The sequence below is a fragment of the Trematomus bernacchii genome, unplaced genomic scaffold, assembly GCF_902827165.1.
Source record: "Trematomus bernacchii unplaced genomic scaffold, fTreBer1.1, whole genome shotgun sequence".
In the NCBI taxonomy this organism is placed as follows: Eukaryota; Metazoa; Chordata; class Actinopteri; order Perciformes; family Nototheniidae; genus Trematomus; species Trematomus bernacchii.
The window spans coordinates 736676-762450 of record NW_022987542.1 but is presented as its reverse complement, the minus strand read 5'-3'; the positions used below and the strand labels follow the sequence as shown (position 1 = coordinate 762450).

At 43.8% G+C, this 25775-nt stretch overlaps 1 protein-coding gene across 1 annotated transcript; it reads left to right on the top strand.

Annotated features, from left to right (window-relative positions):
- Nucleotides 1-338: 338 nt before the first annotated feature.
- Nucleotides 339-23793, top strand: atp2c1 (ATPase secretory pathway Ca2+ transporting 1; the record flags this gene model as incomplete). Its single annotated transcript, XM_034122580.1, is given in 13 exon segments — nt 339-443; nt 583-739; nt 999-1169; nt 1488-1585; nt 7613-7663; nt 8785-8951; nt 9975-10043; nt 11382-11498; nt 11948-12095; nt 18367-18462; nt 18884-18979; nt 18981-19026; nt 21644-23793. Coding segments are annotated over 13 exon segments (1539 nt in total), but the record flags the coding sequence as incomplete, so codon positions are not given.
- Nucleotides 23794-25775: the final 1982 nt, after the last annotated feature.

The window sequence follows — 25775 nt, the reverse complement described above, 5'->3', positions numbered from 1 at the left end:
AGGTACACACACACACTTTTTATTTTCACCAGCATTTTCTCATTTCTTTTTCTATTCTCAAACTTTTACATTTATTTTCTCAAGTTCTTTAATTTCAATTGAATTCAACAATCTTTTTAAATCTTATCGTTGTTTTCTGATGCTGCAATTTCAAATGTTATAGTTGTTACTTCTTGATTTGATTGTATCTTCATTAACGTGCGCTTGCCTCTTTGTTTGACACAAGTCTACGTATGTTTGATTTTTCTCTGACGATGTCAATTTTATTTATTTAAAAACACCACATTTAAGCCGCTGATTCAGCAAGTTTGATCATATTGTGTGTGTGTGTGTGTCAGATGGGTCTGGAGGGTCTGCAGCAGGACTTTGTGCGTCTGGAGGAGCTTCCCTTCTCCTCGGAGCAGAAGTGGATGTCTGTGCGCTGCGTTCACCGCACGCTGCAGGTCAGCCTCCTCCACTCAGAGCACAGAACACACTGTACTCCTTTGTTATCATGTTACTCTCATATTGGAAGAGGACGCTCAGGATTTTCCCAACAGTCCTGCCCCGACTCTTACCTCGTTATATCTTCTGCCCCTCCAGGATAAGCCTGCCGTGTACTTCCTGAAGGGGGCGTACGAGCAGGTGATCCGTCTCTGCAGCTGCTACAACAGCAGGGGGTCCAGCCTGCCCCTGACCCCCCAGCAGAGGGAGCTGTACCAGCAGCAGATCAGCTACATGGGCTCTGCAGGCCTCAGGGGTAAATACATATAATAATAAATTAATACAATATCATGGTACTGTGATATTTAAAAACACGTCATTTATTTAAGTGTACTTCCCACTGCTGTAAGGGGCTGGAAACGGTTTGAATTTTACAACAAATGTCTCGGAAACCTGTTGATTAAAAGCTATTTTTACAGATGTAGAAATCCACTCAATGTGATGTAAAAATATTGAATGTTTTATTTCTTATTTCTGCCTTGAAAACACACGTTCTCCATATTTCTCTCCTGCAGTGCTGGCGTTTGCATCCGGCTCGGAGCTGGGCAGCCTGACCTTCCTGGGTCTGGTGGGAATCATCGACCCCCCGAGGTCAGGGGTCAAAGAGGCCATCGGGAAGCTCATCAACTCCGGGGTCGCCATCAAGATGATCACCGGGGACTCGCAGGAGACCGCCGTGTCCATCGGTCAGAGAAACAAACAATCAATCATCTTTTCTGTTCGATTTTTAAAGTGTTACGGGACTCGACACCATTTAAGATCCTAGACATGTCAGAAATCGACTAGTTGTTTAGCTATTATCTGCATATGCTAATTAATGCAACATATGCTATTTATATCGTGTAAATCTCCCAACATCTGCAGGTTAGTTTCTATGAGCTGGAGACCCTACTGTACATTTCTATCATAACACTTAGGGGTCCTCAACATGAGGACTATAAGGTCAGAACTCCTAAATAAAATATGATAAAACTGGAATAACCGGAGTGTTCCCTTCTCTGCAGCCAGTCGTCTGGGTCTGTACTCTAAAGGCAGCCGCTGTCTCTCCGGAGACGAGGTGGATAACCTGGACCTGCAGCAGCTCTCCAACATCGTCTCCAGGGTGAGAACAACTCTTTACTTTAAGACCGTATTGACCCGAATATAAGACGGGTTTTCTTTCCTAGAAGAAAATCTGAAAAAGAGGGTTGTCTTATATCCGGGGTCTAGACTTTTTGATGTAATTACACAGTCACAACAACAGATGGCGCCAAACGAGTGTCCAGAGACACCGTCTTAAAGTAACAAGACACCAGGAGAGAGAGAGAGATGGAGAGACACAGAGACCAGCTCCAACACAGTGGATCTAAATAGAGTGGTGCAGTGACGAGTCCTAAAACCAGGAAGTGAGTCAGCATGTCACCACTTCCTGTTCCCTGGTCTCAGAGCCAATGGGATCTCTCCATAGGATTTAGGAAGATATCTGGAAATAAGGTCTGTGGTTGAGACACATTGAAGAGACGGATCACGTTTTGTTCTAGGACATTAAATCCATCAGCAGTGACCCCACTGGTGATTTCTGAAGAGTTGACGTGTCTGAAAAACGATGGTTGTTACCAAGTGGCTGAATAGGACTACAGAAGTCGTGGAGGCCGTTGTACGTCATTACGCCGAACACGTAAACACTCCTCTAAGTTTGTTTGCCCTGTTCTGCTTGAAAGCAAGTACCTGCCTCCTGCTAACTGTTCAAACAAACGCTTCAACTCGTACCATTTAGAATCTGTATGTTTGAATATGGATCTTAAGTTGGCGTGACGTTGAAGTCGTGCTGCTGGACTCGCCTGTAGTTCCTTTATAGCATCACGTTAGCATTTTGCTTCTGGCCATTAGATTTATGATTAGAACATTATAAAAGTAGGGTAGACATGTGGAGATGATCCCGCTGAACAAAACGTGCATTTATCAAACAGGTTCGTTTTCCACAGACATTATTTCCAGCTATTTTCCAAAATCCTCTGGAGAAATCCCGTTGCTTTTTTGTGGAGGGAACAGCAGCTTCCTTCAGGGTGAACACGTCCTCCCTGCACCGCTCTATATATATCTATTGGGCAAGCTATTAAACAAGAGAGGTGAAGTTACGAGAGAGAGAGAGCATCATAAAGGGGTTCAGGAAATGCTGCGTATCAAATACAACGGATGGCAGCGAGGAAGACTTCACATTTGAACACAATGTGTGATATCATTATTTTCAAATACAATTATTTTCTTTATAAAAACAAGAGTTGGTCTTCAAAAAGGTTCAAATGAGTTGAGACAGAGGGTCGTCTTATATTCGGGTCATTACGGTAATTCACACTTGTATCCTCTCAAACCGGTTGTTATCGACTGGCGACTGTGGCTGTGAGGGAGTGCGGTCGTCTTTCAACCAGAAGGTTGTGGGTTCGATCCCAGCCTCGATTGCAGTCAACATGTCGATGTGTCCTTGGGCAAGATACTTAACCCTGAGTTGCTCCCGATGGCCAACGGTGTGTGAATGTTAGGTCCTAGAGTAAGGTACACTGCTCTGTATGAATAGCCGCGTTCACACCAAGTACTTTCCTGTACTTAGTTCCGGCACTCAGAGCCCCGGCGCTTTTAACCCCAGGGCACTTAGTACAGATCGCGTTCACACCGGAGTACTTTTCCCTGAGGGAAGATTACGCAAATGAGCCGCTGACGTCACTTCTTCTTCTTCTTCTTTGGCTTTAATGGCAGGCCACAAACCACTTCACGGCGAGTACAGTAGGTGGCGGTATGCACCTTAAAGTTGTTTGCAATCCGCTACAAAACAAGAGAAGAAGAAGAAAACCTTCCCGCGTATACTGCGACGCCCACCCACTCGCTGTACATTAGGCGTCTGTTGTTTACCTTCCGACCTCAGACATGATGGAGATGGAGTCGACTGAAGTTGTGCTGTTTGTGCTCATGTTATACAGCTTTGTAACTGAGTTAATGCAGCCTGAGCAACTTGCGTACAATAACAAAACAAGCCGAGCACGAGTGGTGGTGGAGAACGCTTTTGGCAGACTGAAGGGCAGGTGGCGGTGCTTGATGAAAAGAAACGACTGCAAGATGGACAAGATCACATTCCAGGTGGCAGCATGTTGCATATTACATAACCTTTGTGAAAGTAATGAGTACAGGGACGAATGGACTGCCTTACCGGCGACCCAGCTTTATGAGGCATCTGAACAGCGTGTGAATTGTAAACATTTTGACAATGTTTCTCTTTTATTTTCCAGTCAAGACAGGCAACATTACAATAGTGTACAGTGTGGCAATATAATAACAATAAACTGTGCCAGGTGTGTTGTATGCACAGTAAATAGGCTCAGCAGCAAACCCACCTTTATTAGTATATATATATCTTCCTGAGACCCACTGCATCCGTCTGCCATAAACACTATGGAAACCTACATGTTAGTTTCGGCCCATAGTGGACTCCATTTTGTGTTGTGTAAAATGGGGGGGGGGAATTAAAGGTTTGCAAATCCCCATGTCCTCCTCAGAGGACAATCATAAAAACATTTAGTTTTAGGTCAAATAATATTTAAAATGATATAAATTATCATATTTGTGTATGTGCCCCTGCCATTCCTCCACAAGGTTGCAACATTGATGATAAATAAATGACAAATAAAGCTTTGCCAGTTTATAACCGATGAAACATGATGGTATCAGAATAATCACTTACATGTGATGTATAGGATGCTACACAGGTCACTAAAGATAAAGTGTCAGGAGAAATAAGCAAGATACAGGATCTGTTTAACAGTAAATAGAAGTTCACATTTTTAATGTAAATAAAATAGAAGTTGTACATGTAAATTAACATTATCAATATAAAATAAAGTGTCAGTTGTATCAAGACTATATAATAACAGTCATAACAATAATATAAAATGAACTGGTGAGCATCTTGTCCTCCGTTTCCTGGGCCTTGGTGAACAGCACCATCTGATCTCCGTGCATCGACTCTTTCACCACGGCACGCCGGTCCTCCAACGCCTGGGCGGTGTCAAAGAAATTCGCATCCCGTGTCCGCTTTCCTAAGAGGGGAAAATAAGTAAGATACAAGATCTGTTTAGTCGCCATGTAGTTTTACAACATACTAGGAATGTGTTTTTTGTATTTTCACAAATAGAATTAAGGTTTCACAAATCTGAAACTGTGTTATAAAGAATCTTTTGACTCTCTGGGATAATCCAGTCCAGATCTGATGAGTCTAGGTATAGTGGTTTTAGATCAGGATCTGGCCTAAAACCAGGAAGTGAGTCAGCATTTCACCACTTCCTGTTCCCTCGTCTCAGAGCCAATGGGATCTCTCCATAGGATTTAGGAAGATAGCTTGAAATAAGGTCTGTGGTTGAGACAAATTGAAGAGACGGATCACGTTTTGTTCTACGACATTAAATCCATCAGCAGTGACCCCACTGGTGATTTCTGAAGAGTTGACGTGTCTCTGAAACACGATGGTTGTTACTAAGAGGTTCAAACACGGAGGATTGTTCCTTTTTGAAGAGTGCTTCATGTATGCTTGAATTTTGTTTAATGTTGTTGAGGCAAGTTTTCGTACCGGAAGTCATGTGACCTCTAGCCCGGATGTTTACAATGTTTGTGAGAGACATTTGTAAATGCCGGTCTTGGCGAATACGTTTTCACGCTGTTTCATAATTGTACCAAGAAGGAAATAAACATGATTGTGAACATCAGTTCGATGCGTAACGTTCTTTCAAGACAAAGTTACAGTGTGTGTACCTTTGCGTTTGGTTGCTGGTAAGGGGGGCGAGCTAGCGCTGTGATCTAGAATGCAAAGCTCGCTTGTTTCCAATCCCGAGAGTTGTCCATCCTCGCCTGAAACAGACGATTAGTGCCATGAGTTAGTGAAGCAAATTACAGAAACACTGCACAGTTATTCACAAGTCAAAACGGCCGAGAATATCTAGCTAGCTAGATGTAGCTAGCTCGGAGCCTAGCATGGCTAGCTTGATCTACTGAGCAAATAAAAGTACGTCTGAGACCATTATTGTGCAGATTAAAACCCCAGTGCATGTAGTTGATTTTACCTTCGTCGTGGTCGTCATCGTTGGCCACTGAATCCGCCGTTTGTAGTCCTGAGTTTCTTTATATTTAGCCGGTGTGTGCCGTGGGGCTGTGCACATTCCCAGGTCGAGTGAAAGCTACTGAACTGGCTTCAGTAGCTTTCCCTGGGTCGCGTCCTCGGCGTAGATCTCCAGAAGCGCCGACACCTCCTCATCATTTCTTGATGCTTGCCATAACTGCTTTCAAAAACAAACCCAACGCTCCGTCGGTGCGTTGGGATTTTGTAGCGAGGGAAAACAATGGCGTCTCCACACAACATTTTTCACAGTTGTAAGGGCGTGGTTTGCAATTCGCCCAGCCAATCAGCACTGGGGCACTTTTGGGGCACTTTGCACCCTCAGGAAAGTACGCTCTCTCAGCCGGCTCTAAAAATGGGGGTAAAAGTACCCGAGATTAAGTACGATTTTTGGTGTGAACGCAACATAAGGGGTACTCACGGAACTAAACGCGAAAAGTACGGTGAAAAGTACTCCGGTGTGAACGCGGCTAATGGGTGTGAATGTTAGTTCCTAGAGTAAGGTACACTGCTCTGTATGAATGTTAGTTCCTAGAGTAAGGTACACTGCTCTGTATGAATGGGTGTGAATGTTAGTTCCTAGAGTAAGGTACACTGCTCTGTATGAATGGGTGTGAATGTTAGTTCCTAGAGTAAGGTACACTGCTCTGTGTGGATGTTAGGTCCTAGAGTAAGGTACACTGCTCTGTGTGAATGTTAGTTCCTAGAGTAAGGTACACTGCTCTGTGTGGATGTTAGGTCCTAGAGTAAGGTACACTGCTCTGTGTGAATGTTAGTTCCTAGAGTAAGGTGCACTGCTCTGTATGAATGTTAGGTCCTAGAGTAAGGTGCACTGCTCTGTATGAATGTTAGGTCCTAGAGTAAGGTACACTGCTCTGTGTGAATGTTAGTTCCTAGAGTAAGGTGCACTGCTCTGTATGAATGTTAGGTCCTAGAGTAAGGTGCACTGCTCTGTATGAATGTTAGGTCCTAGAGTAAGGTGCACTGCTCTGTATGAATGTTAGTTCCTAGAGTAAGGTACACTGCTCTGTATGAATGTTAGGTCCTAGAGTAAGGTACACTGCTCTGTGTGAATGTTAGTTCCTAGAGTAAGGTGCACTGCTCTGTATGAATGTTAGTTCCTAGAGTAAGGTACACTGCTCTGTGTGAATGTTAGTTCCTAGAGTAAGGTACACTGCTCTGTATGAATGGGTGTGAATGTTAGGTCCTAGAGTAAGGTACACTGCTCTGTGTGAATGTTAGTTCCTAGAGTAAGGTACACTGCTCTGTGTGAATGTTAGTTCCTAGAGTAAGGTACACTGCTCTGTGTGAATGTTAGGTCCTAGAGTAAGGTACACTGCTCTGTATGAATGTTAGGTCCTAGAGTAAGGTACACTGCTCTGTATGAATGGGTGTGAATGTTAGTTCCTAGAGTAAGGTACACTGCTCTGTGTGAATGTTAGTTCCTAGAGTAAGGTACACTGCTCTGTGTGAATGTTAGTTCCTAGAGTAAGGTACACTGCTCTGTGTGAATGTTAGTTCCTAGAGTAAGGTACACTGCTCTGTGTGAATGTTAGTTCCTAGAGTAAGGTACACTGCTCTGTGTGAATGTTAGTTCCTAGAGTAAGGTACACTGCTCTGTGTGAATGTTAGATCTTAGAGTAAGGTACACTGCTCTGTGTGAATGTTAGTTCCTAGAGTAAGGTACACTGCTCTGTGTGAATGTTAGTTCCTAGAGTAAGGTACACTGCTCTGTGTGAATGTTAGTTCCTAGAGTAAGGTACACTGCTCTGTGTGAATGTTAGTTCCTAGAGTAAGGTACACTGCTCTGTGTGAATGGGTGAATGACATGTAGTATGTAAAGCGCTTTGAGGGGTCTTAAAGACTGGATAAAGCGCTATATAAGTACAGTCCATTTACCATTTATCAAATAGAAATGAAGATATTCTCAGTTTGTCCTCCAGCTTCTTGTTTTGTGTTTTTCTGAATGAAAGTCGTCTCCTGTCTTCACAGATAGCCGTGTTTTATCGAGCCAGTCCCCGACACAAGCTGAAGATCGTCAAGGTGAGCAGGAGGACACAAAGACTAACTCTTATCCATTCATATCTGCCCTATGACGAGCCCAATGTCCAGGTATCCAGTTAGTAATATAGAGATAGCTAGCTTTCTTCATATCAACCAGCCAACATCTACTTTAAATAGAATACAACAAATAAAAACACTTTTACCCTTGAATGGGAAATCACATGCATTGAAAAATAGTTGATGCTATTTTCTACATTACACCCCTATTACACATTAATACACACTTTATTACATCCATGTAAGACCGTTATTACACCTGTATTAAGCCTCTATTAAGCCTGTATTACACATATATTACACCGTCATAACACCATTATTATACCCATTTTACAAGATGATTACACCAACATTAATACAACCTTGTTACTTCCATGTCACACCAATATTACACTCTTATTACACCCTTATTTAACCCATGTTACACTGTAATACACCCCTATTACATCTGTATTAAAGCCTTATTACACCTGTCATTTCACCGTTATTATACCCATTTGACAAGATAATTACAATTACACCAACATTACGCATTCATATTTATTACATCCATGTCAGACCAATATTACACTGTTATACACCGTAATTACGTCCTTATTAAACCCATGTTACGCCGTCATTACACCGTCATTACACCGTCATTACCCCGTCATTACACCGTCATTACCCCGTCATTACCCCGTCATTACACCGTCATTTACACCGTCATTACCCCGTCATTACCCCGTCATTACACCGTCATTACACCGTCATTACCCCGTCATTACACCGTCATTACACCGTCATTACACCGTCATTACCCCGTCATTACACCGTCATTACCCCGTCATTACACCGTCATTACCCCGTCATTACACCGTCATTACCCCGTCATTACCCCGTCATTACACCGTCATTACACCGTCATTACCCCGTCATTACCCCGTCATTACACCGTCATTACACCGTCATTACCCCGTCATTACCCCGTCATTACACTGTCATTACACCGTCATTACACCCATTTGACACAGCCGGTCAGATGACTGTTTCCCAGCATACAGAAACCCTTTAAGGCTCAACAATACGTCCCGCTGTGTGTGTTTGCGTCCTTCTCCCTGTAGTCTCTGCAGAACATCGGCGCCGTGGTGGCCATGACGGGAGACGGGGTGAACGACGCCGTGGCGCTGAAGGCGGCCGACATCGGCGTGGCGATGGGTCGGACCGGCACCGACGTCTGCAAGGAGGCGGCCGACATGATCCTGGTGGACGACGACTTCCAGACCATCATGTGAGGAGCCGGGGGATACAACTGTTATTTAATCATGCAGGAACAATGGCCTTTGACCAGAGGGGGGAAGTAGTGGAGTACAAATACTTCGTTACTCCACTACTTATTTTTCTGACGACTTTTTACTTTGACTATTTGAACCCAAATACCTGTACTTTCTACTTCTTACATTTTGAACCCAAATACCTGTACTTTCTACTTCTTACATGTTGAACACAAATACCTGTACTTTCTACTTCTTACATGTTGAACACAAATACCTGTACTTTCTACTTCTTACATGTAGAACCCAAATACCTGTACTTTCTACTTCTTACATGTTGAACCCAAATACCTGTACTTTCTACTTCTTACATTTTGAACACAAATACCTGTACTTTCTACTTCTTACATGTAGAACCCAAATACCTGTACTTTCTACTTCTTACATGTTGAACCCAAATACCTGTACTTTCTACTTCTTACATTTTGAACACAAATACCTGTACTCTCTACTTCTCACATTTCCCAAACAGGCTGGTTCCTTTAGTTTGAATGTGTGTTTGGTGGCGTGATCATTATTATTTAGAGTCATTGCGTGCCTATTGATTTGAACACGATCCGTGTATCCATCATTTCCTGGTCTTCTCTAAAGAAGAGGGACCAATGAAAACGTTGTCATGTTGCCGTTGTTCAGCATGGAAACATTCATTAGCTAACAATGACATTATTGTTCTATTAATATAAAGGGAGGTCAGGTACTCTTTAAAGCAGCTGCTAGTTATGGGTACTTTTTACTGAAGTACATTTCAAAGTTCTCTGTACTTCTACTTGAGTAAAGGATGTGTACCTTTGCCCTCTCTGCCTTTGACCCCTAACCCATCACAGCTTCCACTCCTGCTGCTATTTATTACATTTGTACTTTATTATTTGCCCCTCTTGTTTGTTTGTTCACCATGTAAAGCGGCCTTGGGTCCCTTGAAAGGCGCTATACAAATGTAATGTATTGTTATTAAAGACTCCCGTTCTGTTCTTCACTTCCAGGTCGGCCATCGAGGAAGGAAAGGGAATTTATAACAACATCAAAAACTTTGTGCGCTTCCAGCTGAGCACGTGAGTGACACAACAGTAAAACACAGACGATCCAAATGACAACTTAAATTAAAATAAGGTCCTGAGCCAGCCCTAACGTTAAGCTTTAGAGACATCGTCTTTTAACCCCTAAGAACCCACGGAGACACATACGGGACATTTACATGTTCTGGAGAGTTCCTTATTCAGCTTTAGTCCCTCAGTGACACGCCCTGCACAGTCCGGGGGGGCCTGGGCCGGGTCATGTGACTTTGTGTTCCCATGACAACATGTCCAAGATGTCCATGTGCCAGGTCATGTGACAGAACTAGCTAGATGATCAAATTGATATGAAACAAATGAGATAAATATCGCTGGGACATTAATGTCACATCGGGACTTTAACCTTAAAACGTCTTAGAAAAATATGACACGATTAAATACTATATATATATGATGTACTTATTTAGAACTTGAATTGACTGAAAGTGGGCTTATTAAGGTCATGAGGATGAAGGCTGGCATGATTCTGCTGCAGAGCGTTCACCACCAACTGTGTTTAGTTTCCGTGCCCCTCGCTGTTTGAGGGCTACATGTCTCAGCGTTAACCACAGCAGGCATTACTCACTTCCTTCTGACGCTTTCAACCGTCTGCACCAGGCAGGGTGTTTATCACAAACTCAAAGAGTGGGGGAGGATGTTAACATGTATTACATGTAGTAAAGGTACTGTGAAAGTACTGTGAAAATTAAAGTATTTTATTATTATTATCAGCAAAATGCACTTAAAGGTGGGGTATGTAATTTATTTCAGATACACTTGTTATATTCCATGGAATGCTCTTAACATCCCGATAGCAATGAATATCTGAAGTGCTTTGACAAAAAATCCATAAAAAAATGTCATCTGTGGAAGCCGTAATACTGTAAAAAGCACGACCAATCATCTGAGCCGGCCCGGCTAAAATAACTGGATGGCCTACCTGCCTGTCAGCCTTCCATCTGTGCACAAACTTATTTGTCATGTGCGCGTTCGTGTGTGTTGGAGGAGGGGCTCTATAAGGAAGTGGCAGATTTTCTCCGGTTGTGTATTTTCAAATTCTAGCGATCTCGAGCCGGTTTCTCAAACTTACCTACCCTACCTTTAATATCGTACGTCCAAAAAAAAATAAATGAAAAAAAAAAATATATTAAAAAAATAATTTTTATAAAATTGCACGTCCCTGCGATGTGAATATCGCGCATGCGCATATCGCGGTTATCGCCATGACACGACATATCGTTCAGCCCTACTCTGGATATATCTGAGACTTGGGATATATTGATGAGAAACAGTATAATTGGGGACCTTTAAATAAAGTGATTTGTTGCACCTCTGCAGGAGTATTGCTGCTCTGACGCTCATCTCCTTGGCGACGCTGATGAACTTTCCCAACCCTCTGAACGCGATGCAGATTCTGTGGATCAACATCATCATGGACGGCCCCCCCGCTCAGAGGTACAGGGCATCATGGGAAATGTAGTCATTGTTTCAAAAATAAAAGTGTGTGTGTGGATCTTTTAATCTCCCTGAGAAATTATTGTGATATCGGGCTGTGTAAATGACGTGTGTGTGTGTGTGTGTGTGTGTGTGTGTGTGTGTGTGTGTGTGTGTGTGTGTGTGTGTGTGTGTGTGTGTGTGTGTGTGTGTGTGTGTGTGTGTGTGTGTGTGTGTGTGTGTGTGTGTGTGTGTGTGTGTGTGTGTGTGTGTGTGTGTGTGTGTGTGTGTGTGTGTGTGTGTGTGTGTGTGTGTGTGTGTGTGTGTGTGTGGTGTGTGTGTGTGTGTGTGTGTGTGTGGTGTGTGTGTGTGTGTGTGTGTGTGTGGTGTGTGTGTGTGTGTGTGTGTGTGTGGTGTGTGTGTGTGTGTGTGTGTGTGTGTGTGTGTGTGTGTGTGTGTGTGTGTTTCAGTCTGGGTGTGGAGCCCGTGGATCAGGATGTGATCCGGCAGCCCCCCCGTAATGTTCGGGACAGCATCCTGACTCGCTCCCTGCTCAGCAAAGTGCTGCTGTCGGCGTTCATCATCGTCTGCGGGACGCTCTTCGTCTTCTGGAGGGAGGTGCGTCTCCTCTTCATCAACTTGCCTCTTTCGGGCTGTAGATATTGGTCAAAATTAGTCATGGGAGCCTGCCTGCAGGCGCCAGTCTCAGGACACCTCCACTCTCAGGACAGGAAGTGCATGCACGCTAAGAATTACAAAATAAAATCGCCACTATCAGTACATCGCCACTTTCCGAGAAGGAAATGCATGCTAATACAAAATAAAATCGCACTGACACTTATTATATCTATATATATAGATAGATATATATTTTTTAGGGCTGTCGAGGGGGGGTCAAAAGGGCTTGACCAAGGCCGACCCAAAGTGCATGGTGAGTGGACTCATCACCTCTGTGATCTCCATTGTGATTTGAAAACTTCCATCAGACGAGTTCTTCGGGGGGCGTGGAAAAAAACTTGTTCGTCAGAATCGTCACTTCCTGTACTGAGAGTGGAGGTGTCCTGACAGTGGAGCCTACACCGGAACTGTCCTGAGAGTGGAGGCCTGCAGGCAGACCCCAGACCCCTCTCAAATTATTCATGTATTTCTTTATTTCATCTGTCATGAAAACACAAAGTCACCGATACTCATGGTCTTGACTCAGCATTTTACTCCTGGTCTGGAGGTCAATGGTTTTCTGAATGTGTTTTTGGTTGTTAGCATGAAATAAGGTCTGTGGTTAACACAAGCTGAAGTGTCTAAATGAGACGACTAAACGTCATCACGCCCACCATTAGCCACCTTTAGCTTAGCGGTGGTGAAGTGAAGTCATGTGACCGTGCTGTAGTTCCTTTATAGCTCAACATTAGCCACCTTTAGCTTAGCGGTGGTGACGTGAAGTCATGTGACCGTGCTGTAGTTCCTTTATAGCCCAACATTAGCCACCTTTAGCTTAGCGGTGGTGACGTGAAGTCATGTGACCGTGCTGTAGTTCCTTTATAGCCCAACATTAGCCACCTTTAGCTTAGCGGTGGTGAGGTGAAGTCATGTGACCGTGCTGTAGTTCCTTTATAGCCCAACATTAGCCTCCTTTAGCTTAGCGGTGGTGAGGTGAAGTCATGTGACCGTGCTGTAGTTCCTTTATAGCCCAACATTAGCCACCTTTAGCTTAGCGGTGGTGAAGTGAAGTCATGTGACCGTGCTGTAGTTCCTTTATAGCTCAACATTAGCCACCTTTAGCTTAGCGGTGGTGAAGTGAAGTCATGTGACCGTGCTGTAGTTCCTTTATAGCTCAACATTAGCCACCTTTAGCTTAGCGGTGGTGACGTGAAGTCATGTGACCGTGCTGTAGTTCCTTTATAGCCCAACATTAGCCACCTTTAGCTTAGCGGTGGTGACGTGAAGTCATGTGACCGTGCTGTAGTTCCTTTATAGCCCAACATTAGCCTCCTTTAGCTTAGCGGTGGTGAGGTGAAGTCATGTGACCGTGCTGTAGTTCCTTTATAGCCCAACATTAGCCACCTTTAGCTTAGCGGTGGTGAGGTGAAGTCATGTGACCGTGCTGTAGTTCCTTTATAGCCAAACATTAGCCTCCTTTAGCTTAGCGGTGGTGAGGTGAAGTCATGTGACCGTGCTGTAGTTCCTTTATAGCCCAACATTAGCCACCTTTAGCTTAGCGGTGGTGACGTGAAGTCATGTGACCGTGCTGTAGTTCCTTTATAGCCCAACATTAGCCTCCTTTAGCTTAGCGGTGGTGAGGTGAAGTCATGTGACCGTGCTGTAGTTCCTTTATAGCCCAACATTAGCCACCTTTAGCTTATCGGTGGTGACGTGAAGTCATGTGACCGTGCTGTAGTTCCTTTATAGCCCAACATTAGCCTCCTTTAGCTTAGCGGTGGTGATGTGAAGTCATGTGACCGTGCTGTAGTTCCTTTATAGCCCAACATTAGCCTCCTTTAGCTTAGCGGTGGTGACGTGAAGTCATGTGACCGTGCTGTAGTTCCTTTATAGCCCAACATTAGCCACCTTTAGCTTAGCGGTGGTGACGTGAAGTCATGTGACCGTGCTGTAGTTCCTTTATAGCCCAACATTAGCCACCTTTAGCTTAGCGGTGGTGACGTGAAGTCATGTGACCGTGCTGTAGTTCCTTTATAGCCCAACATTAGCCACCTTTAGCTTAGCGGTGGTGACGTGAAGTCATGTGACCGTGCTGTAGTTCCTTCATAGCCCAACATTAGCCACCTTTAGCTTAGCGGTGGTGACGTGAAGTCATGTGACCGTGCTGTAGTTCCTTCATAGCCCAACATTAGCCACCTTTAGCTTAGCGGTGGTGACGTGAAGTCATGTGACCGTGCTGTAGTTCCTTTATAGCCCAACATTAGCCGCCTTTAGCTTAGCGGTGGTGACGTGAAGTCATGTGACCGTGCTGTAGTTCCTTTATAGCCCAACATTAGCCTCCTTTAGCTTAGCGGTGGTGACGTGAAGTCATGTGACCGTGCTGTAGTTCCTTCATAGCCCAACGTTAGCCACCTTTAGCTTAGCGGTGGTGACGTGAAGTCATGTGACCGTGCTGTAGTTCCTTTATAGCCCAACATTAGCCACCTTTAGCTTAGCGGTGGTGACGTGAAGTCATGTGACCGTGCTGTAGTTCCTTCATAGCCCAACATTAGCCACCTTTAGCTTAGCGGTGGTGACGTGAAGTCATGTGACCGTGCTGTAGTTCCTTTATAGCCCAACATTAGCCGCCTTTAGCTTAGCGGTGGTGACGTGAAGTCATGTGACCGTGCTGTAGTTCCTTTATAGCCCAACATTAGCCGCCTTTAGCTTATCGGTGGTGACGTGAAGTCATGTGACCGTGCTGTAGTTCCTTTATAGCCCAACATTAGCCTCCTTTAGCTTAGCGGTGGTGACGTGAAGTCATGTGACCGTGCTGTAGTTCCTTTATAGCCCAACATTAGCCACCTTTAGCTTAGCGGTGGTGACGTGAAGTCATGTGACCGTGCTGTAGTTCCTTTATAGCCCAACATTAGCCACCTTTAGCTTAGCGGTGGTGACGTGAAGTCATGTGACCGTGCTGTAGTTCCTTCATAGCCCAACATTAGCCCCCTTTAGCTTAGCGGTGGTGACGTGAAGTCATGTGACCGTGCTGTAGTTCCTTCATAGCCCAACATTAGCCACCTTTAGCTTAGCGGTGGTGACGTGAAGTCATGTGACCGTGCTGTAGTTCCTTTATAGCCCAACATTAGCCGCCTTTAGCTTAGCGGTGGTGACGTGAAGTCATGTGACCGTGCTGTAGTTCCTTTATAGCCCAACATTAGCCTCCTTTAGCTTAGCGGTGGTGACGTGAAGTCATGTGACCGTGCTGTAGTTCCTTCATAGCCCAACATTAGCCTCCTTTAGCTTAGCGGTGGTGAGGTGAAGTCATGTGACCGTGCTGTAGTTCCTTTATAGCCCAACATTAGCCACCTTTAGCTTAGCGGTGGTGAAGTGAAGTCATGTGACCGTGCTGTAGTTCCTTTATAGCTCAACATTAGCCACCTTTAGCTTAGCGGTGGTGAAGTGAAGTCATGTGACCGTGCTGTAGTTCCTTTATAGCTCAACATTAGCCACCTTTAGCTTAGCGGTGGTGACGTGAAGTCATGTGACCGTGCTGTAGTTCCTTTATAGCCCAACATTAGCCACCTTTAGCTTAGCGGTGGTGACGTGAAGTCATGTGACCGTGCTGTAGTTCCTTTATAGCCCAACATTAGCCTCCTTTAGCTTAGCGGTGGTGAGGTGAAGTCATGTGACCGTGCTGTAGTTCCTTTATAGCCCAACATTAGCCACCTTTAGCTTAGCGGTGGTGAGGTGAAGTCATGTGACCGTGCTGTAGTTCCTTTATAGCCAAACATTAGCCTCCTTTAGCTTAGCGGTGGTGAGGTGAAGTCATGTGACCGTGCTGTAGTTCCTTTATAGCCCAACATTAGCCACCTTTAGCTTAGCGGTGGTGACGTGAAGTCATGTGACCGTGCTGTAGTTCCTTTATAGCCCAACATTAGCCTCCTTTAGCTTAGCGGTGGTGAGGTGAAGTCATGTGACCGTGCTGTAGTTCCTTTATAGCCCAACATTAGCCACCTTTAGCTTATCGGTGGTGACGTGAAGTCATGTGACCGTGCTGTAGTTCCTTTATAGCCCAACATTAGCCTCCTTTAGCTTAGCGGTGGTGATGTGAAGTCATGTGACCGTGCTGTAGTTCCTTTATAGCCCAACATTAGCCTCCTTTAGCTTAGCGGTGGTGACGTGAAGTCATGTGACCGTGCTGTAGTTCCTTTATAGCCCAACATTAGCCACCTTTAGCTTAGCGGTGGTGACGTGAAGTCATGTGACCGTGCTGTAGTTCCTTTATAGCCCAACATTAGCCACCTTTAGCTTAGCGGTGGTGACGTGAAGTCATGTGACCGTGCTGTAGTTCCTTTATAGCCCAACATTAGCCACCTTTAGCTTAGCGGTGGTGACGTGAAGTCATGTGACCGTGCTGTAGTTCCTTCATAGCCCAACATTAGCCACCTTTAGCTTAGCGGTGGTGACGTGAAGTCATGTGACCGTGCTGTAGTTCCTTCATAGCCCAACATTAGCCACCTTTAGCTTAGCGGTGGTGACGTGAAGTCATGTGACCGTGCTGTAGTTCCTTTATAGCCCAACATTAGCCGCCTTTAGCTTAGCGGTGGTGACGTGAAGTCATGTGACCGTGCTGTAGTTCCTTTATAGCCCAACATTAGCCTCCTTTAGCTTAGCGGTGGTGACGTGAAGTCATGTGACCGTGCTGTAGTTCCTTCATAGCCCAACGTTAGCCACCTTTAGCTTAGCGGTGGTGACGTGAAGTCATGTGACCGTGCTGTAGTTCCTTTATAGCCCAACATTAGCCACCTTTAGCTTAGCGGTGGTGACGTGAAGTCATGTGACCGTGCTGTAGTTCCTTCATAGCCCAACATTAGCCACCTTTAGCTTAGCGGTGGTGACGTGAAGTCATGTGACCGTGCTGTAGTTCCTTTATAGCCCAACATTAGCCGCCTTTAGCTTAGCGGTGGTGACGTGAAGTCATGTGACCGTGCTGTAGTTCCTTTATAGCCCAACATTAGCCGCCTTTAGCTTATCGGTGGTGACGTGAAGTCATGTGACCGTGCTGTAGTTCCTTTATAGCCCAACATTAGCCTCCTTTAGCTTAGCGGTGGTGACGTGAAGTCATGTGACCGTGCTGTAGTTCCTTTATAGCCCAACATTAGCCACCTTTAGCTTAGCGGTGGTGACGTGAAGTCATGTGACCGTGCTGTAGTTCCTTTATAGCCCAACATTAGCCACCTTTAGCTTAGCGGTGGTGACGTGAAGTCATGTGACCGTGCTGTAGTTCCTTCATAGCCCAACATTAGCCACCTTTAGCTTAGCGGTGGTGACGTGAAGTCATGTGACCGTGCTGTAGTTCCTTCATAGCCCAACATTAGCCACCTTTAGCTTAGCGGTGGTGACGTGAAGTCATGTGACCGTGCTGTAGTTCCTTTATAGCCCAACATTAGCCGCCTTTAGCTTAGCGGTGGTGACGTGAAGTCATGTGACCGTGCTGTAGTTCCTTTATAGCCCAACATTAGCCTCCTTTAGCTTAGCGGTGGTGACGTGAAGTCATGTGACCGTGCTGTAGTTCCTTCATAGCCCAACGTTAGCCACCTTTAGCTTAGCGGTGGTGACGTGAAGTCATGTGACCGTGCTGTAGTTCCTTCATAGCCCAACGTTAGCCACCTTTAGCTTAGCGGTGGTGACGTGAAGTCATGTGACCGTGCTGTAGTTCCTTTATAGCCCAACATTAGCCACCTTTAGCTTAGCGGTGGTGACGTGAAGTCATGTGACCGTGCTGTAGTTCCTTCATAGCCCAACATTAGCCACCTTTAGCTTAGCGGTGGTGACGTGAAGTCATGTGACCGTGCTGTAGTTCCTTTATAGCCCAACATTAGCCACCTTTAGCTTAGCGGTGGTGACGTGAAGTCATGTGACCGTGCTGTAGTTCCTTTATAGCCCAACATTAGCCGCCTTTAGGCAAACATTTCCAAGTAAAAGAGGACAATATGCTAACATTTAAAACCAGATCAGATGTACCTGTGCCTGATGGAAAATATGTGTGCTGCATGCAGCTGCATGCAACACACATATTGAAGACTTAATTTATATTTTATTAAACCTGTTTTGTTTTTATTATCTTGGCTCTTTAATGACTGATTTTAAATGTAATAGTCATTTTAAAACTGTTGTTTTTAAGTTACCGAAATCTATAAATAGACTCAGTTGAGTGGACGTGATTTTCAGACGTGTTTTTGTGTTTTAGTTGCAGGACAACGTGATCACTCCTCGAGACACGACGATGACCTTCACCTGCTTCGTCTTCTTCGACATGTTCAACGCCCTCAGCTCCCGCTCTCAGGTAACTGCTGATGCTCCTCCTCCTCATACATCACTCTTTCTCTTTCATATATATATATATATATATATATATATATATATATATATATATATATATATATATATATATATATATATATATATATTATAGTTTTATTATTAGTTATTAGTTTACTCTGATTTTACCTTCATTAACGTGTGTGTGTGTGTGTGTGTGTGTGTGTGTGTGTGTGTGTGTGTGTGTGTGTGTGTGTGTGGTGTGTGTGTGTGTGTGTGTGTGTGTGTGTGTGTGTGTGTGTGTGTGTGTGTGTGTGTGTGTGTGTGTGTGTGTGTGTGTGTGTGTGTGTGTGTGTGTGTGTGTGTGTGTGTGTGTGTGTGTGTGTGTGTGTGTGTGTGTGTGTGTGTGTGTGTGTGTGTGTGTGTGTGTGTGTGTGTGTGTGTAGACTCGCCTGGTGTATGAGCTGGGTTTCTGCAGTAACAGGACGTTCTGTTTCTCGGTCCTCGGCTCCATCATGGGTCAGCTGCTCGTCATCTACTTCCCCCCCCCTGCAGAGCGTCTTCCAGACGGAGAGCCTCAGCTTCACAGGTACTACTACTACTACTACTACTGCTGCAGTACTAATACTACTACTGCAGTACTAATACTACTACTGCAGTACTAATACTACTACGACTGTACTAATTATACTGTACTACTGTACTACTGTACTAATACTACAGTACTACTACTACAGTACTAATACTACTGTAATACTACTACTACTGTACTACTACTACAGTACTAATACTACTGTACTACTACTACTCTATTAATACTACTACTACTGTACTACTACTACTATACTACTACTACAGTACTAATACTACAGTACTACTACTACAGTACTAATACTACTGTACTACTACTACTACTACTCTATTAATACTACTACTACTGTACTACTACTACTATACTACTACTACAGTACTAATACTACAGTACTACTACTACAGTACTAATACTACTGTACTACTACTACTACTACTCTATTAATACTACTACTACTGTACTACTACTACTGTACTACTACTACAGTACTAATACTACAGTACTACTACTACAGTACTAATACTACTGTACTACTACTACTACTACTCTATTAATACTACTACTACTGTACTACTACTACTGTACTACTACTACTGTACTACTACTACTGTACTACTACTACAGTACTAATACTACAGTACTACTACTACAGTACTAATACTACTGTACTACTACTACTACTACTCTATTAATACTACTACTACTGTACTACTACTACTGTACTACTACTACTGTACTAATACTACTGTACTACTACTACTGTACTACTACTACTGTACTACTACTACAGTACTAATACTACTGTACTACTACTACTCTACTAATACTACTACTACTGTACTACTACTACTACTGTACTAATACTACTACTACTACTGTACTAATACTACTACTACTGTACTAATACTACAGTACTATTGTACTCATACTACTACTACTGTACTAATACTACAGTACTACTACTACTGTACTAATACTACTACTACTGTACTAATACTACTACTACTGTACTAATACTACAGTACTAATACTACTACTGCTGTACTAATACTACTACTAATACTACAGTACTACTACTACTACTGTACTAATACTACTGTTGTATGATGTCCTTTTTGTTTTCTGTTATGTTTTCATGTGTAACCAACTTGCTGCAGGTCTCCCTTGAAAAAGAGATCGTTTGATCTCAATGGGATTCACCTGGTTAAATAAAGGCTACAAACAAACTGTACTACTACTGTACTAATACTACTGTACTAATACTACTGTAGTATTACTATACTACTACTACTGTATTACTACTAATGTACTAGTACTACTACTGTAGTCAGGGGCGGACTGGAACTACAAATCAGCCCGGGACTATCGACCGGCCCACCTCGGTACCGCAAGTAATTACCGCTAGTAAATTGTCGACGGGGGGGGGGTGTGCTAGTGACTTATCCGACCGGCCCACTTCAGTACCGGCCCATCGGGATTCGTCCCGAACGTCCCGATGGCCAGTCCGTCCCTGACTGTAGTACTACTACTACTACTACTACTACTACTACTACTATTGTACTACTACTACTGTACTAATACTACTGTACTACTACTACTGTACTAATACTACTACTACTCTACTACTGTACTAATACTACTACTACTCTACTACTGTACTACTACTACTACAGTACTACTACTGTAGTAGTATTAGTACTGTAGTAGTATTAGTACTGTACTAATACTACTACTGTACTAATACTACAGTACTACTACTACAGCACTAATACTACTACAGTACTACAACTACTACAGTACTAATAATACAGTACTAATAATACTACTGTACTAATACTACGGTACTTCAACCACAGTACTGTTCCTGCAGAGCGTCTCCCATGGCCTCAGTGTCACATCATCTAGCCAGCATTTTGACCCTCCATAGGAACGGCTGTATTTTTAACCTTTATTTAACCAGATAAAAGCATTGAGATCAAATCTCATTTTCATGCTGACCTGGCCAAGAAGGCAGCAACGTTACACAAAACACATACATATAACATACAGAGAACATAACTAAGAGAACAAAAGACGAAAAAGCAGTCACTACATTGAGCACATTAGGACAGTAAGAAAAGTACACTACCTGTTACTGCAAGAGCAGCTGGTGGTGAGGACTTCAGACAACTTCAATTTAAAACATGCTATAGAGACAAGTGCCCTCAGTTTGAGGCGTGATTGAAGGTCATTCCAAGACCAAGGAGCATAATAAAAAAGACTCCTTCTTCCAGCCTCAGTCCGCACAGCAGGAACCTGGACCCGTATCCTGGACCCGTATCCTGGACCCGTATCCTGGACCCGTATCCAGGACCCGTATCCAGGCGCTGGGTCTGAGGTTGTGAGAGTCACAAACTGGGGCAAATCTGGCTCATATATTTAATACTGCACTAAACTTTGCCTAGCAACCCTCGTTGTTGCCCGGGAGGCGGAGCTACCCACGCACTTCAAGTTAGACCATCACACTCCGCACCTCACCCTTAACCCTGTTGGTGTTTTAGTGTAAATATATGGAGTTGTTTTTAGACTTTTTTTAACCCGTTAAATCCCCCCGTTTGTTCCCCTGTGTGTTCAGACCTGCTGTTCCTGGTGAGCCTCACTTCCTCCGTGTGCATCGTCTCCGAGGCCGTGAAGGTGCTGGAGAGGTGGAGGGGGTCCCAGAGGAGCCCCCCCCCCCTCCGACTGCTTCCACGAGGTATGACCTCCCCCGCCCCGCTGACCGGTGAGGAGGAGGAGGATGAGGAAGAGGAAGGAGCCTCACAATCGATGGCACTGACTCGTCAAGTTTCCTGATGTGAGGAGGAGGAGGATCTCTGGTCTGTGACTGGAAGAAGCTCCCAGCCTCGGGGGGTTTGTAGTCTAGCTGCCAGCAGTGTGAACGAATGTTGAGGACCCCAAAGTTTTATATTAGAAATGTAGAGTAGGGTCTCCAGCACATAGAACCTGCCGGATGCTAACCTGCAGATGCTGGACATTTGCACAATTAGTATAATTTGTGTTAGATAGCATATATGCAGACGGTAGCTAAAACGTTTTGAGGCCCCTAAAACTTAAAAATGACCCAAAATGCATCCTAATCAGTCCACAGAGAGTTTAGATATATGTCCTCTTTCTGGTTAAAACTGCTATTGTTGATCCTGAAGATGTCAGGAATTGATTCAGCGTCCCTCAACAAACCCCAAAATGTTCCAAATCGGCCAAGCCACGTTTTAAGCTATTACCTATATATGCTAATTAACACTAGTTAACCCAACTAATGCTAATTGTGCAAAAGTCCCAGCATCTGCAGGTTAGCATCCAGCAGCTTCTATGAGCTGGAGACCCTACTCTACATTTCTATCATAACACTTTGGGGTATCAACATTTCCTAGTTCACAACAGGACTCTATGAGCTGAAGACAGACGGTTATTGGACTGGACTTTTGTTAAACTGGGGGCAAGATGGATGCCCCCCCCCCCCCCTCCATCGTGCTTTAGGACGGTTTCTTCTCCCCGAAGGATGGAGGAGACGTGCAGTTCTTCTTTTTTAATCTTCAGAAGGTGTTGACCACTTCTCCACATGTATAAGGGTGGAGGTGTGAGGGTGGAGGTGTAAGGGTGGAGGTTTAAGGGTGGAGGTGTAACGGCACTCAAACACGCTGAAACACTTCCTTTTGAGGTTAAAGTAAATTCTGCTGCTAAAATTATTAGTATTATGAATGATTGAAAGGAAACGAAGTGTGTGTGCACATCTCACAAAAACAGATTTTTAATTACTTTTCTTTTACAATATCATCATTCCCAAATATAATTAGAATAAGAGAAAGTCCCTCAAATGTTTTACGTGATTTAAACATTATTGTTATTATTGTTATTTTTACTACACTATTTTCCGATCCGCTCTAATTCATCACGAGTGGTTCGTCGTCCCGTGCTGCATCTGTAATTAAAGATAGGTAGTGTTTCCAGAAGCCTGCACACTAAGAGATTTAAAGGAACATTTACTATGTTTTCATTTCCTTTGGGTACGGACCAACAGAGGGGAAGTACAGCTGCAAAAGTGACCAAAGCATCTGAACCAAAAACCAGTGTATTAGTAATGAACGTGTCGTTACACCTCCACTTCACGGGCTTGCTTTCTGTGATCTGTGCTTGTTTTTTTTTATGCTTCTTCCTGAGCACACTGGTTCTTATTTAAATTAAAATGGTATTTGTACAGCTGATGACAAATGCTTTTTTCTTGTCATATTTAATATAAATAAATAAAGTTCCTGTTGAAAATTCTGATGCTAAAATGTGGATTCCGGCCTCGAAACGCACTACGCGGTGCGTTCAGGGTACACACACTTTCTAGTAAAGATGCATTTTTCTCATCCTGTGCCTTAGAGACGTCATTTTAAATATCTCCAATATAAAAACCCTTTAATCAGTGTCAGCACTCAAAGGGTTTCACAAGAGAATCTCCTCAAAATAGTAATAAAAAGGTTTATTTACCATTTTTATTAAATGTGGATGTATTCTCTTCTTCACCGGGGGGGTCGTCTTCTCTTTATAGGACATGGTGCTTTCTGGGAAATGTAGTTCTAGCAGTTGAAAGTTTAATTTATTTAGGTTTTGGCCTGAAAACATGAACACTAGAAAATAAAAATATATTTTCACTCGGTTTCCAAATCATTCAATCTTGTTTTATTTGTGCAAAACTGTGATATGTTTCTCAATATGAAGTAAAATATGATCCAACCTCTATCTCTCTTTCCAGGTTTTTGTTTGTAATGCTGCGTTCACACCGGACGCAAAGCAAATCGTTTGACTATGAATCAGAAAACCAAAACAGCCAATATCACCCAGCTGCAGCCGCAGCAAGACGGTACACGACACGCCCCCTACACGACACGCGACACGCCCCCTACACGACACGCCCCCTACACGACATGCCCCTACAAGACACGCCCCCTACACGACACGCCCCCTACACGACATGCCCCTACAAGACACGCCCCCTACAAGACACGCCCCCTACACAACACTACGGTGGCTGAGAGACATTGATACCGTACATGGCAGATTAAAAACAAATTGCAAATGTTGTTGTAGCATTTTAAGCAACTATTAAGCAAATAAATTAATAACCTAGAAATTATGAGAAAACCGTGTTTCATGGCGAGCATTATGTTGCCATGGCAACGGCATTTGAAGAAATCTCAAAACTGTCCCGTAGATGTCTTCACGGCTGGACTGTTAGCACACGTGAAGTTTGAGCACTTTTTGAAAATGTTCATAGGAGTTATAGCAATATCGTGTTTTATTGTGAGGGATGCGTTGCCATGGCAACAGCTTTTGAGGAAACTATTGGCACATAGACATGTTGAGGGCTGGACCATTAACCATTATCTGAAGTCTGGTGCCGTTTTGACCCTTTTCACAGGTGTTACGACATCGTGTTTTTTGGCGAGGGATGCGTTTCCATGGAATCGGCATATGGTGAGATGTCAGATTTGACATAGAGCTGTTGAGGCATGGAGTGGTGATATACAGGTGAAGATTGGGGGACGATCGGACCGTGTCCATTGGAGTTACAGCGACATCGTGTTTCATGGCGAGGGATGCAGTTCCATGGAAACGTCATATGAAGACACGTAGAGCTGTTGAGGGCAGGACCGTTAACCATTATCTGAAGTCTGCTGCTGTTTTATGGCGAGGGATGCGTTGCCATAGTAACACCACATTACGTAACATCAGATTTGATGTAGAGCTGAGTTAACCATTATCTGAAGTCTGCTGCTCTGAGCATGTCAGTTGGAGTGATGACATCATCGTGTTCCATGACACAGGTGTTTATAGTTGAGCTAACGAGGTGTCCAGAGATCAAAGGTTTCCATTGTTCTGAATGAGAGATAAACCTCTTGCATGTGAACGTTTTGTTGAAGAACCGTAACAGGTATCGGTGACATTTCAAAGCGTGAAGCATCTGAAGGAAGTTGAGCATCTGAAGTGTGCTTTTTGTGTACTTTCGGGTTAATAATGTGGCCTTTTTGGCAGATTAACTAAAGGTGGGCGGCTGCTGCTGTGAGGAAAGATCAGCTTGAATTTACAATTGGCTTTAATGGAGACATGTTGAACGTTTTTGTCACTTCATGCCCTCAAGAGGCATTTTGTTTAATTATTTTGCTTACTTTTTTTCCATTTTTCAAGGTACTGTAAGAGATGTTTTCCTACGTTTGTCATGACAAATTATGTCTCAGGAATGTAGGGTTTGGGAATTATGGCAGGTTTAAAAAAGAATATGAAGGCGAATTTCAAGCTGTTCCTCCACTCTAGCTTTGAGATCACACACCTTAACGAGCTGCTCAATACACACTAATGTTAAAATCTTAAGAAGGCCTCTTTACCAAGGTCTGAACAATGTTTAATATTTCTAAAAGTATAAATCAGATTTAAAAGTTGTTTAACACGAATAATGTCAGAAAGTTGTGTAACATTTTAAAGTTGGTTAGAGGTTTCTGAGTGAAAGTATGAAGGAGCAGTTAGCAGTTGAAGTCGCATGAAGATTTTTCAAGTCTGAAGAGTTTCTCCATTAGCCGCGTTCACACCAAGTACTTTCCTGTACTTAGTTCCGGCACTAAGAGCCCCGGCGCTTTTAACCCCAGGGCACTTAGTACAGATCGCGTTCACACCGGAGTACTTTTCCCTGAGGGAAGATTACGCAAATGAGCCGCTGACGTCACTTC